We start from the raw sequence: 17,124 nt of genomic DNA, 5'->3' as shown, positions 1-17,124 counted from the left end.
CTTCCCCCCCTCCCCTTCACCGGTTGCAAGTCCAAGGGGAACTGAGTGCCCTGGTTTACAGCGTGAGTCAGTCATCTGAAACCCTGGGTCAAAATCAAGCGGCAGGCAGGGGAGTTTCTCCCCTAGTGACGTATTTTTAAAATGCTCCTGTTTGAATTTCTTGCAAGCATCGCGCCGTCACGTCGGTACCCCAGAGGTGAATATTGAAAAGATCGCGCGGGGTGATTCGCTCCGGAGCGCGCGCTAAATTTATTGCCATGAGTGGGCATCCCGCGGCATTTATACTGCATATAGTAATATTGGTGTCAAAACCTGCGGTTGAAAAAATTCGAACGAGTGTGCTCATTGTTGGACTTAATGGTGGATAGAAGAAATCGGAAATGCTTATAAGTAAAGAGCGCTGAAGGGGAGGTCGAGGGGAAGGAGCACGCTCCCTCCCCTCCGTATTTAAAGCTACGAGGCTATGAGCGAAGGAGCAAGGGAAGAACACGTCCGATCTTGCATGTGACGTCGTTGCCTTTAAAGCGAAGGGGCGAAGGCGCAGCAATGTGATATACGCAGTTTGCGTTGCCTGAGTTTCCAGTCCGTCTCGTCTTGTTTGAATGCGCTTATGCTACGCTTGTTTCTTCCGAAATTATGCTGTTTGGACTATGTTGAATATTAGTAGCCTTATTTTAGCTATAAATCTTTGTGTCAATCAATTAGAGCTCAAAAAACTTAAATGCTGTAAGATATACGTCGCGTTAGGTCTAATTCTTTTTAGAACCTCGTGCATGTCATACAATTGCTGAAAGATATCGAGATATCTTCGAGCTCAGAAGGTGACTCACGTAGCATTTGACCTCCAGAAACTCGAGGAATTGAACCTGGTAGACCGAAAAAGGTCAGTTGGTGGAATGGGGTAGGGATGAAACACGTTTCCATTGTTCCCCTGTAACTTGATATTTTCCTGTGGAGTCTCGGAAAGGAAAAAAACGGCAGAGGCATTAGCTGATGGAGAGCCGAGTGTAGTTCCGTTAGGCCCCTTGCACACACACCGATTTTGGACGGCCGGTAAAATTTTGGCCGATATTTTACCGGCGAAGCGATGCTTGCACACACGCCGGATTTTTACGGGTCAAACGATACGTTGCTAAGTTTTTGAGCCGGCGTCGGCGATCCACAGTGACAATAGCCGGCAGCTAACCGGCATTTTGCCGGTGCCGGCATGTGGTCGGTACGTGTGCAAGCTCCAATGCTCTCCCATTGCTCACTATTGGAATGTGGACGGCCGATATTTTACCGGCCGTCCAAAATCGGTGCGTGTGCAAGGGGCCTTAAATCTACGACGTGGTTATTATCCTACGGCACTGAGATTGCCCCGATTGTTGTTCAATCTCTTAGGGAAGCTCATGCCATTTGCCTGTCGTGTTTTGCCTTAAAATTTTCCACGGCTGCAATTCTATTGCAATACTCCTGAGAGAGCTTTTAAACAAAATTGTTCGTGAGTAGGACAAGCAACGTAGAGCGATGGCGTATGCAAAGAGAAGATCGGAACTCTTTCTACTCCCTCTTATGTCGCCGCAGTTATCAAAATTTCCTCTTTCAAATAGTACTGAAAGAGGACATTTCGATAACTGTCGAAATTCCAGGCATAGGAAGGAAGAAGAGGCAAAATGCTGAACAGTTCCTGACTTCACAACAGATTAAATAATACTTAGTTCAGACTACTCAAAGAACGAGTTCTTTTACACCACACAGCGTCGCATTAGCCAACTCTAAAAGTGCCAAATTTGAAATTTCGGGTACCCATTGATTCTTTGAAAATTTGTCTCTCTAAATGTTTGTAAATCAAATTTGCACAAGAATAGGACTTATTATATGGCCTATTTAGGAGCGGTAATGAGTGGTTCACCATGATTCCTCAGAATTTAAGCTTATTGTATGACACTGCGTGGATACTGAAGTATATCAAATGCATGACAAATTGCTAAAAAATGTGAATCAATAGGTATTAGGGGCATTCCTCTAAATTGGCTTAAGACATATCTTCATGGAAGAAAACAGAAAGTAGCATACAGGAAAGATGGGACAGTCTATTTCTCCTCCACGTTAGAAGTCAAAAAGGGTGTACCACAGGGGTCAGTATTGGGTCCTCTTCTCTTTCTAATATTCATCAATGACCTACCTAATAAAATTGTAACCCAAGATAATAAGTGTGTATTATATGCAGATGATGTAACCATCTTATCAAAAAGAAAAAATCTGACCGCGTTAATTGATTCCAGTCAATATATAATAAAATGCATGCAAACCTGGTGTGATGTCAATGAACTAAGGCTAAATGATGATAAAACCCAAGTGATATTGTTTTCTGCTGGGCACAGCCCAAAGGACAATGATCTACTGCAATGTAAAAATAATTATCTTAATGATATGGAATGTGTAAAGTTTCTAGGAATTTATGTGGATAGAAATATGAAGTGGGATGCACATATAGAGCACCTATGTAAAAAACTGAATACAGTGTTTTATCTTATATCTGTATTAAAGCATAGTGTAAGCCAGTATGTTCTGAAAACCCTTTACTATGGATTATTCTACTCAAGAATTTCATATGGAATTATAATATGGGGATCTTCGCCCCAACTTCATGATGTGTTTGTTATACAAAAGAAATTTGTGAGAAGTATGTGCAAACTAAAGTGTCGAGCTCATTGTCGCCCTTTTTTTAAAAGCCTTAAATTACTCACTGTACCTTGCGTATATATATATCAGAGTGTCATATATGTAAAAAGGTATAAAGGTTGTTTTACTATGAATAATAGGATACATTCCTATGAAACCAGGAGATGCAATGACGTTCATGTCAAACAATCGAACCTAGCTCTGGTATCTAGAGGGCCTGAGCTCATGTGTACAAAATTGTATAATAACCTACCTGTATATATTAAAAGTATAGAAAATATTGATGTTTTTAAAAAGAGTGTCTTAGCTTACTTAATAGAGAAGTGTTTTTATAGTATAAAAGAATATCTTCAATCTGAAATGTAACATTTTCTTATGTGAATTTGTTAATTTTGACGTGCCCTATATACTTGTTTTATGATTGTATCATGACATATAGTATCCTTTGGGCAAATAAATATTATTATTATTATTATTATTATCCTATTAATGAAAGAACAATAATTGTAGATGTTGGGCACAGTGCACGAGGACTTGAATGTAGCACAATGCTTATGATGCATCGTAGAGTATATCCACCTAAATGCCATAGCTCACCCGTGGAACTTCATAATAAAGTTCAATTTATAACTGACGGGAGAGGCACTTAAGTTTGTAATTTCGTAATAACGTTTCTTTTACTGTAGATTGTATTAGCCTTTTCGTCGGGACCAACGATTTACATACTTTGTAAAAACGAGAACTTTGTTATAACGTTGTTCATATTGACAAGAGTGTACTGTAACTTGTTATAATGGGATTCCCACCATATGCCATACTCACTAAACAGGGCTTCCATTGTATTACTCAATGGGCACACAGCATTGGCAGTCGATAAGGCATGTCAGATCTGGTAATCATAAAGGAATTCCCACTAGAGAATGCCAGCAATTCAGAAATACTTTATTCTGTATACTTAATTCTACAGAAATACTTAATTCTTTAAGTACTGATTTCAACGCAGTGGACATTATTATAATTTCAACTGATATAGTGTTTCTGCCCAGAATCCCAAGCCAACTTCCTGGTGCCCTCAACAAAGATGCACAAGTTTTGACAGCAGCATATTTTACTGATGACTCACTTTCTTTGGAGATGATTACAGTGGATGTCCCGTTGCATCTTCATACATAGCTTTTTAATTTGTTTTATCAGATGCTGTTTTTTTCTGTTGTACATATTTTATCATTCACAAATATGGGTGATGAGAACAGTAAATGATTCCGATCCGGGTGATGATGACTGTGAAGAATGATCAAACTTGTGATGGATGTCATAGTCATAGATTTAGTCATAGAGATGTCTCACGAGACCTGTACTAATTTTTGGAGAATATTATTTTTAATGTAATATCGTTATAGATGATCAGTTAATATTTAGACTATCTTATAAATTACTTGTCTGTGTCAGTTGGCGTGAACCTTGTTATGAATCATATTTTGAGCATCTCTTGCTTTTGCTTAAAGCAAACCAGAACAGAAAGTTTTTGAGTTTTACTGCTTAGCTGGAAGCCTAGATTTGCTAAACTTAAATATGTATGTTTTTGGCAAGTCCGATAAATAATAAATATTACGATAAATTTAAATCACTTCATGTACTGCCCACCCCACACTTGGGTGGAGGCCACATGAGGCTCAAAGACCCTGTGCTAGCCACCATCCTATTGGTCATAGGTTTAAATGCTTAAGTGCCAACTTATTGCAGTCATACCATAGTGCATGCCAGGTCTAATGAAGCTCACAAAATGGTTCCATATGTGGGTATTTTACATGTATTATTCTGCTCCTAGCTTATGAAGTACCCTCTATATTCAGTTGAAGACTTCTATGAAAGTGTATAGTGAAATTAATCAGGAATGTTTTCTATGTCTATTTTATCACCCTGTGTATTTTTATATGCATGAGTTATGGATGACGCCTAGTATGATTTGTGTTATTGGTGAAGAGAAAATATAGCTGTTATTGTTAATAATTATTTGTACATTGTGATTGGTTAGGCATTGTTAGAATTTGAAATCAGAGCATAACATTAATCGTTGGTCTTTGTCTTCTATAGTCTGATAGAACAACAATCCACAAGAATCTTTGTGTTTGCCTGCTGGTTGCTGAAGTATTATTTTTGGCTGGGATTGGCCAGACAGATAAACCAGTTGTGTGTGGAATTGTGGCTGGCCTCCTGCACTTCTTCTTCCTCTGTGCATTTGCTTGGATGTTCCTGGAAGGTGAGCTTTTTTTGTATCTTCACCATAATAATTTTTGATCAATGGAGTTCTCCCCGTGGTTGCTGAATTTTTCATAGAGTTTTGGTCAAAGAGCCTGCTGTGTGATGGAAATTAATACAGTAAAACTTTGATTTTACGCAGTTGGAGGGACCGAAATATGGGCACTGAGTAAAATCAAAGTGTGTAAAATCAAGAGTTGGTATTGAGGAGGGGTATGCTTTTCAGGATAACACTTGCTCATTATTTTTAGAATGTTTAGTCATACACTTTTGTATTGCTCTGATTTATGGGAATACAGTAGAAACTCACTTATGAAACTTTCAGCTGAGAACCAGAACAAGTTTCATCGGGGAGGAAGTTTCATATGTGAGGTTTTACGGTAAAGGAGCATGAAATCTTTTACTATCAGGGGCCGTATTCTGTATTTCATCGGCACCGCACCGATCGGTTTCCCTTTCAGGCCCACCGACTGGACATCATTCCGTACCAACAACGGTTTCCATACCGACGACGGCACTTTCAGCGATTCTGTAAGGTCGTCGGTTTCAAACCAGTCAGTACAGTTTGCCCTCCTTCCCAAATAGGGAAAATCCAAATATATCCAAAGTTAGAAGTCATCTAATGTGTCTCCACCAATGAAAGAAGGGTAAAAACAAGTGAAGACTCATTGGCACAGTTTGTTGTCGTCGTTTTAAATCTTTTTATTTGCGGATATTACGACTTATTGTTAGATCAAGATAATCGATATTGGATAAGTCGTTAAAAATGCTTATTTAATGTGTGGTAGTAATGCTGTACCTACAGAATCGAAGGAAACAATATTATAACATCACAATATAGTTTGTATGTGATGGAGATTGTTGTTGCTGGAATGAATTATTGAAACTATCCTTGAGATCGTATTTTCTTTTTTTATGTATTGGTTCTGTATATTGCTATTTATTCATGATTTGGTAATGTAGTTGTCATTAAGTAAGTTCTGTCTAAATGCTATCAACGGAAGGTTATGCCATTGGCACCGTACCAGACGAAAATCACATACCATGGAACATGAACGTAGGATTCAGAAGCAAATGCAAATGTTATATTAGAGGAACAAGTAAGGAAATTGTTATAAAAATATGGAGCTGGGTGCAATTAAAAGAAGTGTAATGACGAGGAAGTAAATAAATTGTGATTGGGTGAAATACAAATGTATAAGTTGCGCATTCTAAGTGAGAGAAAATGATAATATTGCGGTAAACCTCATACTTATTAACAAATATCTTCTTTTATCGTCAAGGGAATCAATGGCTGACGATGAAATAAAATATAGTTGCCTGTTACAAATGAAAGAAACTGATACCGTTGTGGCAAACTTCATACTTAAATAAAAAGATCTTATTTCTATGCCGAGAGAAACGCCAAATTGATGATTGAGTGAAATAAAAGTCGCCTATTCAGAGTGAGATAAAGTGATAACATTGCGGCAAAACTCATATTTAATCAAAAATATATATTTTATGTCAAAGGAGCAAATAGCAAGGAGCAAGGAGGGTTTACGGGGAAATGGGAAATAAATAAATAAATAAATAAATGATGATAGAGAGAAATAAAGCCTATTACAAGCGAGTGAAAGTGGTAACATAAATGAGAGAAAGTCATTATATGGTGGCAAACCTCATGTTTATTAACCAATATCTTATATTTCTGTCAAGGTAATCAATATAGATGATGACACAGTGAATTATAGTGGCCTATTCGAAGGGGCAGAAAAAGATAACATTGCAGCAAACCTCATTATTTACTTGGCGATGAGGTAAAAACAAAATAAAACTTACAATGCACACCAGGGAGTTCATGAAACCCACTAGTCGGTGGCCGTACTGACACCTTTTTGCTGTCGGTAGGGCTACCGACGATCTCCCGTCCTCACGTCGCACAGTGGTCCCAAATTGAAAAAAGCTGGCCAAAATTAATCACGCCGTTGTTACTATGTATATATTTGACCTGAAGGTCAATTCCTATTGTTTTTGACCCGCTTATTCTGAATTTATAACTATTTTTTATGTATTTGCAATACTTTAATTGTTATTTCACATTTTGTTTAAAAAATTAATTTTTTTAACATTGGAATTTGAGATTATCCAGGCGATAGTAAATACAAATTATACATATCATAAAACTGAATTAGTTATTTAAAACATATGCATATAAAATGACTGCATTGTTTATTTGTGGACAATATTTGAACAACTGATTTTGAATGAACCAAGAGAACATTTTCTACATTCTCATATGTTTGATCGTATTTGATAAGAAATATAAGTTAATATCATTTGGAAATTAATATTATAAGTCTATTATTAATATTATTGTACTGCATTAATTGTTTAAAAAATTATGACATCTAATTCTAATTAAGTAGACAATTTTATAGTTCCTTGAAACGTGCCAATGGATTTGGAAGCAATTTTAAACGGGGTTTCTTATTTCACAAGTTTCAACGGAGGCATTATTACAATCATTGAAATGTTATAAACAATATTTCATAATTCCTATAACTCAAGTTAAACGCCCAATTTATTGATACGCTTGCAATAAGCTCTTTACGCGGTGGCGCATCAATTTTACGGGCACATGATTTGGTACGAAAAAATGAAATGAGATTTTCCATTCATTTGGGTTTTTTAATGATCCAAAAAATTAGTTAAGATTTCTCCTTATCTTTCTCAGTCATTGTTACGAAAAAAAATTAAATACATTCATAATCACCATCCGACAAATCCTCATCTCTGTCGTCATCACTCTGCTCACTCAATTCTTCCAGGATTAATAAACTCTTTAACTCGACTGGTAAATGAAGTAATTTCCTTCTTTGAACCTTAGAAATACTTAATATCATTGCATATGAAGTTAGGTGTAATCTTTTAAACAGGTCTCCATTCGTTGCTATCCAGGAAAATTTCCTTGCAAGGTGCTCCCTGAATCTTCTTATATCCTTTTTCCTCGCCTCATTGCCTCCTCGGACAAGTGGCCAATAGGAAGGGCAGCTTCTTTAGATGTCCGAAGGAGGAGCAAGGACTGATGTTTCGTGAAATTACCAGAAAGGATCATGGAAAGGGCTTCTTCCTGGGAGATTTGACTTTGCCTCACCTCCTTGGCTCTGCATTTCGATAACACTCGCCGCGCTCTTGAGAGAGTGGCTGTTGTCACCTCTTTTATTATTTTCGCCACGAACTCATCACCTTTGCTTCGATAACTCATGGATGCTCTGCTGGCGATGTGCTGGCTCCAAGTTCCTCCGTTTTCCTTCTCTTGGCCCTTTCACTGGACTTCTCAAATTGTTTTTCTTTTGGTCCACCAATTTCAATAAACCTGATGAACCTTCAAAAGTAGCAATTTTGATTAACATATTGAATTAAGTAGAATGAATATCACTCTAAATTCATCACAAATTCCCCATTAAATACTTACTGAATGTAATTGGTTGACGTTTAAATAAAATCGGAGGAAATTTCAACTTCTAATTTAGGATATCAGCGAACTTCCTTCTAAAACACCTGTCATTTCTTTTGCTTTCCTTCCACTGGTGAATATAATTTGAGAATAAAAAACACTTCTCCGCAAATTTTTTTAGGATAACTTTTGAATTAACGTCCTCATCTAACTCTAACTTGTTGCTCCAGCAATCCAATAAGTTTTGGTTTTTAAATGATACGGACCCTTTTCCACTTTCAAGAAATTTTTCATGCATCTCAAGATGCGTGAAAATTTTCATATCCACTGAGGTCTTAGCCGAAGGCACTAACAACGACAGCTAAATCAAATACCCTTATTGCACCGAAAGTAATAACAAAATTGTTTGGCAGGGGTTATCGAACTAAATTACTATGGGCACTCTTCTTCAACCCTACAAGTCTTCTTTACAAAAGTTCGAGGATACTCGACTTTTTCAAGACTCGATCTTCACGCTTAATGAAATTCACTATCATGTCTTTCGTTTTGCAAAATCTGAGTAAAACTGAGTTTTGGCGAGAAAATTTTGGGCAAGCGATGTCTAGAAGTAATTTGGGTTTTCCACAGTGTGAGGTTCGCGATGCTATTATCTCCATTTTCTAGGAAAATTCACATTTGAAGGGTGAAAAGGCTTACTCCATTCATCCCCGGTGGCCAAAGTGCAATTCATTACAAGTGTACAGAGAGTTGTGGTTGTGTTTTCCCGGTGGGCTCAATGAATAGGCTAGGCCTTTTCGGCAGTCGTTTGCCGTGCATGCGGTTGAGGAGTCCGCTAAGGAGGCGACAGAGGGACAATGTGCCGCGTGAGGGCGAAAACTAATCCGTCTAACGGAAGGAAAGGGTGGAGTAGCATTTGAGGGATTCTTTTTTGTTCTGAATGCATTCAAGTTTTTGAGGATTACCATAAGCACAGCTGCAAACTTTCGTTCCATAAATATATCCTTCCTCTCGAGTCCTTAAGCAAATTTTATGAGAGCATGGGCACGCGTAAATAAAAGGTAAGGTCAACTGGAAACCATTAATAATAAAATGTTCTACGTATGACAAGAGATGTTTATTTATAGGATAAATATTTGTTATAGAAATAAAATATCCAGCAATGTTGAATAACACCCATAAATACTGGATCTCCTCGAGCCCTACCACGCTCCAGCCAGGCCGTAGCCCGCGTCAGCGCATTGCATCATTGTACTTAAATCAATGCTGAGGTCGGAGTAGCAACTAGTTGCAAAAATTTTCTTTACTACTGCGTAGAATATACTTTTCCCTTTGCATTGGTGCAAAAGGAACGTGGTGCTTTAAACTATATTGTACATTTTATTTGAAAATTCGGGTAAAAAACACTGAAAGTTAAAAAATATATATAAAATAGTACACATAGTAAAATCTGAATAAAATTTATGTCCCACTATGTAAAAATGTTTATATATGTAGTTAAAAATATTTTTGGATAAATATATCGCGTAAAGGTTGTCCTGCATGACGCTGAACTTCTTCAAAATCGACCGATTTCACGCAACTGTCATTTTTACGGTGAATGCTCCATGTTTGACGGATCACTGCAGTCGCTCTGATGGACAAAAATACTAACTTAGTAGTGTATTTTGTAGACCATATCCTGTAGAATCCGAATGTAAAGCCGATGTCCCACGGTCAAATTTGCGTCAAAATATTTTGATCAAAATTTGATGCAACTGACGCGCACCCTGTCCCACGGTCAAAATTTTGTCCAACTGGCTTTTGGTCCTATCGTTTGTACAAATCACCGATTTGTACAAATGGATAGGACAGGTTCTAAATTTTCATCCAATTGGATGAAACCAACCAATCACAGGGCCTTTGACAAAAAAGCATCGCCAAGCGCTGACACACAGGCCAAATACGTTAAACTTATTTATCGTCTGCATGAGTATTTTAATTAATAATTATGTATCTTATGGACACAAAAATAAACTTTGTTGTATTCCACACAGTATGCATTAAAAACCCAACCGGTTTCCACCTTTTCAGGTCGTTATCTTAATCGTAAACCTCTAGATAAGGACCTGAAAAGATCGAAACCGGTTGAGTTTTTTCATTAGTATTGTATGGAATACTAAAAGGTTTAGTTTTAAATTTATAATATCACGATACCACGAAGCGAATTCACAAAACATTATTTCAAATATATATATATGTTCGTGATCGTCTATTTCATCCCCTGGTGTGGCCCTAAAGGTAAATGTGAGCAAAAATGTGTCTTAGTGATAGGCGATGGAAGCTCTCAACTAGGAAATCCGTAATAATCAGTTGATCTTAAATAGAAAGGAAGCGATCTTTAGAATCGCAATACCAGGAGGGATGTTTTGGAAATAATAAAAGATTTACTTAAGGTATCGAGGCCGAATTTTACGCTTTATGGAAGGCATACAATGCGAGCGAGCAGCTGGAGAAATGACTAATATGAACTGACGATTGTGCCTGTGAAACACTACAGCTGCCCGTTTCTATTACTATGATTATAGGATAAGGACCTTATTTTAGAAACTGCTAGATTAGGAGAGAAAAATGTGATTTAAATGCACGCTTACAGCACTATTCATAACATCTCCTCAACCACAATGTCCATCATTTATTAATAACATTTTCCTCGCGGGAATAAACTGCCTCACGTTTGTATCCTGGCGTTTTATTCTGCCCTCAACCTTGCTGATAAGGGACATGAAAATATCCTGACTTGTCGTCAATTATTATCGATAATAAACGGGAACATCGGCGACCAACTCCTTCTCCAACATGTTTAGCATGCTTATTCCAACGCTTTCATACCCTTTTTCCAGCCAAGGCCAAGTTCAGCATTCCTTCTATTTTCTTTTTTTCGCATCTTTAATGTTCAAGAGGCCTGTTCAAACAATTTCGCCTGCTTAAAAAGAAAGAATCCTCCACCTCCACAAGTTTCCTAGTTGTTTACATAAATATCGTCTTTCGTTTGTTTTTGATCAAAATGAGATGCATCGTGGGACACCCCCAGTCCAGTTGTATCAAAATATTTGCATCAAAATTTTTGGACAAAAATTTTGATCAAAATATTTTGACGCAAATTTGACCGTGGGACATCGGCTTAAGGTCCAATAATTCCTTGAAGTAATTCGAAAAAACGACTTTTGGCCAGCTTTTTTCGATTTGGGACCACTGTGCCTAGGTGCCGCACCGATCGGGTTCGTACGGAATCGCACCACTGCCTGACAGGAGTCAGTGTGACGTCCCACCCGACGAATGGGTGCCCCACAGATCGGTTTGGAGACACAGAATACGACCCCAGGTCAGATACATGTTTTCCGGTTGAAATTACTCATTTGGAGGCAAGAATATGAAGCTTAATAATCTTATTTACTCATGAGCAACATCACAGATGATGTGCACATGTGCATTTCTGGCACTAAGATTACTTCTGTTACCCAGGAGAAATTTCGGAATGGTGATACTAAATGCTCGCGTAGAAGCTAATTTTCAAAAACAGTTGACTCATTGAAAATAGTTCTCAGGAAATTCGTTTTACCACCGGCAGACAAACCAAGATTGTATATTGAAAAAATGAGATATCTGAGGATAGTCATCCAAATTAACCCCATTAACCCGGTAACGCCTGAATTAAAAAGTTTCTGTGATTTTTGTGGTAATCATATGTTTTAATTAGTGATGGGTCGGTTCGATTCTTCGATTCCTCGATTCTCGGCCAAGAACCGGAATCGAAAACGAGTACTTGCCAAGGTGAAAAATCGATTCCGATTCCAGTAGTACTTAAACAACAAAATATACGACCGCGTTTCCAACAGTCATTTGAATTTTCGCGCCACGTAATCGTAATGACAAAACACATATCTTCTAGGGATGTGCGAGTACTCGAAAATTCAAGTCGATCGAGTAGTTGGTACTTGACTCGAGCGTTTCGAGTAGCATTACGAATGTCGAGTCGAGTAGTTAAGGTTATAGAGCTTTCAAGGCTAATAGGTCCAGCAATCTGCCGACAGGAAGCGCTATCATGAAATTCATGTAATAATGCAGTTTTTAAAGCCGATAAGTCATTCTAATGCCTTGGCCAGGTAGTTTTAGCTTGCCGAATACACTATAGTTGTCGACGTGGGCGCCGAATACCTTTACGCCAGCCGCGGCGGCCGATCTTCTTCCTACCCGGCGCACACTGGTCCGAAATCGGTAAAAGCTGGAATAAAGTCCAAAATGACCTTTTTGGGGATAGAGACTTGAAACTTAGCGTAAATAATCATAAATCATTACCATATATAAATTTATCATATATACGAACCTTTAGTGAGATACAGAGGCCCAAACATGACCAATTTTTCAGTGCCACGCGAGATATCGTTTTTCCTCAAAATTTTTGAATTTATCCAAGTGGTTTTGCGTTGGTACGAGTTTTATGGAATAAAAAACGAGTTTTCCTTTGAGCTGGTGCTTTGCCTATACTTCCAATGACTTTTGAAGATTTTGGCTCTCATCTGTCTGGTTTTATGACGCAAAATGGCCGACCCGTTTTTCACGTGAAATTTGACATAAAGTAGACATTATCTTTCGTTTACGAAAAATATAACTCAGAAAATTTGAACCACAATATAAAGTAGAGATTTCTAAAGAGTACTAATTAGAAATCTTGGGGAAAAAAGTCTGCGACGAAGGAAATAAGAGCGATTTTTCAATCGCGCGTCAAGGCTCAGCTACACGCCGCGGAACTCTTAAGGCTCGGTAACTGAGGCCGATTTTTCAAGTTTTTTAAAACATTAGTCTTGAAAATCGTCATTTAAAGCATGGTTAATCGTCTTCATTGACTTTAAACACTAAACTGAGGATGCTCAAAAGGAGTATGTATAGATCGACTTGAACATGTAGCGCATTACTCGATTGAAAATACTAAGGATTGGATATTTTTCGGAACTATCCCATGCATATGAAATATGCCTCGGGTATTGAAGTAAAGTGAAGAGATTAAATCAGCATGCTCATGAGAGAGAAAAATGAACTGTTTCCTTGAAAGGCAACAACCGATACCCTTTTTCCCTTTCCACCTTCGCCGAGGTGAGTCGCACGGAAGGGGGAGTTTTCACACCACAAGGCTCTTTTAGCCTTTTTTATTACTGCGTCCGTCCGATGTGATATTCATTTGTAGCGTTTAGTTTCTTTCTTGAACTTAAAAAAAGCCAGAGATTATAAGGTTGATTAAATGACGTGAGAAGTATAGAATTTTTATGGCTCTACAAAACTCAAGTTTAGTTCTATAGTTTGTTCGCTTTATTCTCTTGAATTCCATGAAGATTCAAGATCCAAAAAAATCGTTGATATAATTTTTAATAAAAATTCTGAAGTCTCCGAAATCTTGCAATTTTGGTAGGAAAGTACTTGCCCAGTCACACAAGTGTGTAGCAAACGGCAATTTTCTGCAGGCAGCGATGCTGTAACATGGAGACGTCAAAACCTGCTGGCTGAGCATGTAGAATAATTGGTTTTTCTGCTTGAGAATTTGAAAGGGAAAGTATTTCAAGATTCATATACGTAATATGTAATCTTTATTACAGCTATGAAAATTTCTGTGCTCAGGGCTCTCCCTTGTAGTTTGGATACGGTCGAAATATTATGAGTGCCAATATTCTAAAGTAATTGCCGGCGTAAAACGTTTTTGATGCCCTCGGTGGCGGCAGGGTAAAGTCCTCGACTGCCAAACCGAAGGTCGCGGGTTCGAGTCCCGCCTGGGTAAGTTACCCTTATCCAGGGCATGGGCGTGTGTGAATGTCCTTCATAGTTAATTATTATTTCCCCATTGTAAAGGCCGTAAATGTGCTGTTTATGTGGTAATGGAAATAAATAAATAACTTTGCACCCGTGCGCGTGACTGCGTACAAAGTCACTTGTTCCTTCAGTGCTTTGAAAATCGTCGCCGCAGACCAGCGGAAAATAAGGGTTTTTCTCCCCGACAGTGGCTTAGTAAGCACGACCCTCGCCACATGTGCCACAGTGTGGACTTGTGACGTCAACATCTTGTTCGGTAAAACCCATCCCGAAGTTCGCTCTGAGAAGATGGCTTGGTGGTGTAACTGGTAGCACGCCTGACCGGCAATCGGGAGATCCGGGTTCGAATCCCGGCTAAGTCAAATATTTTTTCACGGCGAACTTCATCCTTTGGTGTATTTAAATAAATAATACCTACCACTTTTCAGGTATTTTCTGTTTTAAAATTTAGCTATTATATTTTATAATAGCTAATAATAAATAATATAATTTCATACCATCACTATGTAATTACATAGTGATGGTATGAAAGATGCTTTTTTCAACTGACTCTTTCACAGAGTAATATTTTTTAAAGTGGTTTTCTTGTTGCCTGGAATTAAGTCATATTTTTAATGGAGCCTATGGCAACAGAATCGATGGAGTCGGTATCGGTAGAATCGGAATCGAAATTTCAGAACCGGAATCTGGATCGGAATCAATAAAATTTTGGAATCGACCCATCACTAGTTTTAATACGAATGAAATTCTGAGTCATTCAGTGCAAATTTTATTCTTTTATCTGTAATAGTTACCGAGATACAGCCTGGTACCATATGGTACCGATAGGCGTTTAAGGGGTCAAAAAATCGAAAATTGAAAAACTTTTCGGAAATCACATTTTTAAGCCAAAAACGTTAAATATTTATTATTTTCCGGAATATACATTCATTTTTATCCAAACTTACGCTCAAATATCGGTAATATTCAATTAATTATTAAATAATATTGTATATAAAATAGAAGTTATTGACGTATTGAATTGAAGAATTGACGTAGAAATCAAGAATAACATGATTTTAGTGTTTCACTCAGTCGTTGCCGCACATGGAAATGAACAAAGCAGTCACTGCATTGCATTTCAAGCATTCTGTTCTTATTCTACTGGTTCAGTTTTCAGTAGCACACCATCCCCGCTTGGGCTTGGAGTTTATTTGTTGGTTGTGCCCGTCGAACCTATCAGGGGCATTGGAAAGAAGATAGGCCGCTGTCAGTTGAATGCAATCTTTGAAACATGAATCAATTACAAATCTATTTCTTTAGCCAAGTACCCCATTCCAGTCGCACTTCTAGTAAATTGAGCACGTCCTTGATATTTTAGGGGATCCTTGTATCCAGCTGTGATTATACTACTGGCCATCAAAACTCAAGCTGAGTTATGTTTTTTCACGATTTCCGCATCAGCATCCATGCGTTGGGCGTCATTGCATCCAGAATCTAAGTAAAAATGGGCCACGAACATTTTGTCGACCCCCACACTATCTTTCCCAATTCCTTTTTCGTAGGCTTTCACATTCCTGAGTTTTATGAAGTAGCTATCTGAGCTATTGATGCACCACACTTTCTAGCCAAACCTAATTAGCCTCCCCCGCATGAATTGCTAACAGCCATGTCTTCCAAAAGAGAACACTATCGGCTCTTTGAAACTCAAGGACTGCTTTTCTCTGAAATATCCGCCGAATATTTCTTTTGCCATGCCCATAAAAGGGCGCATTTTCCTTATCTTATATGATTTATCCACAGTGGTGTAATCACCGCAATGAATAAACCTACGAAGTTGTAGAAATCTGTTACGTCTAATTGTGTAATAAACAATATTACTTCTGGCGTTTAGTGCTGCCTCACAATAGTGCCTTTTACTGGGAGTCGTTTTATGCCAACTTATAAAAAGAATTGCAACAAATATTTTCAGTACCTCATGTGTTATATTTGGGTCATAACAGTTGCAGAATTGTACACACCTATTCGACTCTAACACTTAGTGTGTAAGGACATTTTCGTCAAAGAACAGTTCAAATATTCCAGTTGGGGATGCCTCATGAAACTGAGTTGGTAATCAGGATTACGAGAAATCCTTTGGTGCTTTACGATCTCTTCATCAGCAAAAACGCGTCCTTCCTCCCTATTTTTATACCTTTTGGGTGCTTTACGGTTCTGTTCAGTTTCACTGCACTTTTGAAAAATGTTCAGACATTTCTTGAGATAAACTCAGCTGACTGTCCACCTTTTCGAACAACAACTTCAAATTCGAGCAAAATTGGCGTCCACTCGATATTCCATTTTCCTAAGTCAGAAGGAAGGTATTCATCCTCTCTTTGCAGCAGCACATGCTATATTATAAGCAGTATGTGTAAGTAATTTCGGTTTTACTAGCACATGAAAGAGTGAAAAGTATCGGAGTGTGATTGAGATACTTTACACAAAAATTAGGATTACGCTGCTCTTGTCGAAGTGATGCCTGTCGCGTGGTCGTCTCTCGCCGCCAGCCGTCATTGAATTTTCCCCTTAGCAAGCCCCCTTATTCCCCATCATACCCCCTTCCTAATTGAGTACACAAATACTCTTCCTATTCATGTTTTTCTAAATAGGATTCAGGTATGCAATTATACCTCCCAACTTCTTGAGCCCTCGTGAGGGTACGAGGTTCTGAAAAAATGCGGACAATTAAGGGCCTTATGTACTTGGATGATGTCCTTATAACAAAAAAAATAATTTATGTACACATTTAATATGCGTTATAACATTTAAATAACGCAAAATTTATAATATAAATGATGAAAAATAAATAATTGTAAAATAAATAACTGTTAGAAAACAAAAACAACAGAAATATTCGTATTTACGCTTTCCGCCAAAACATGGTAGTGCAAGCGCCTAGCGGT

The 17,124-nt window shown here is 38.0% G+C and overlaps 1 protein-coding gene across 6 annotated transcripts in view; it reads left to right on the top strand.

The window, feature by feature from the left end:
- LOC124171334 (latrophilin Cirl-like) overlaps window positions 1-17,124 on the top strand; it is a 262,984-nt gene that overhangs the window by 198,529 nt on the left and 47,331 nt on the right. For all 6 annotated transcript variants that reach the window (XM_046550490.1, XM_046550485.1, XM_046550487.1 and 3 more), the window contains one exon: window positions 4,762-4,927. In XM_046550490.1, the coding sequence (XP_046406446.1) occupies window positions 4,762-4,927 (166 nt within the window). The remainder of the gene's footprint in view (window positions 1-4,761; window positions 4,928-17,124) is intronic.

This window comes from Ischnura elegans, chromosome X, assembly GCF_921293095.1.
Source record: "Ischnura elegans chromosome X, ioIscEleg1.1, whole genome shotgun sequence".
Classification (NCBI taxonomy): Eukaryota; Metazoa; Arthropoda; class Insecta; order Odonata; family Coenagrionidae; genus Ischnura; species Ischnura elegans.
The sequence above is the reverse complement of the archived record's forward strand: the minus strand, read 5'-3'. Positions and strand labels throughout refer to the sequence as shown.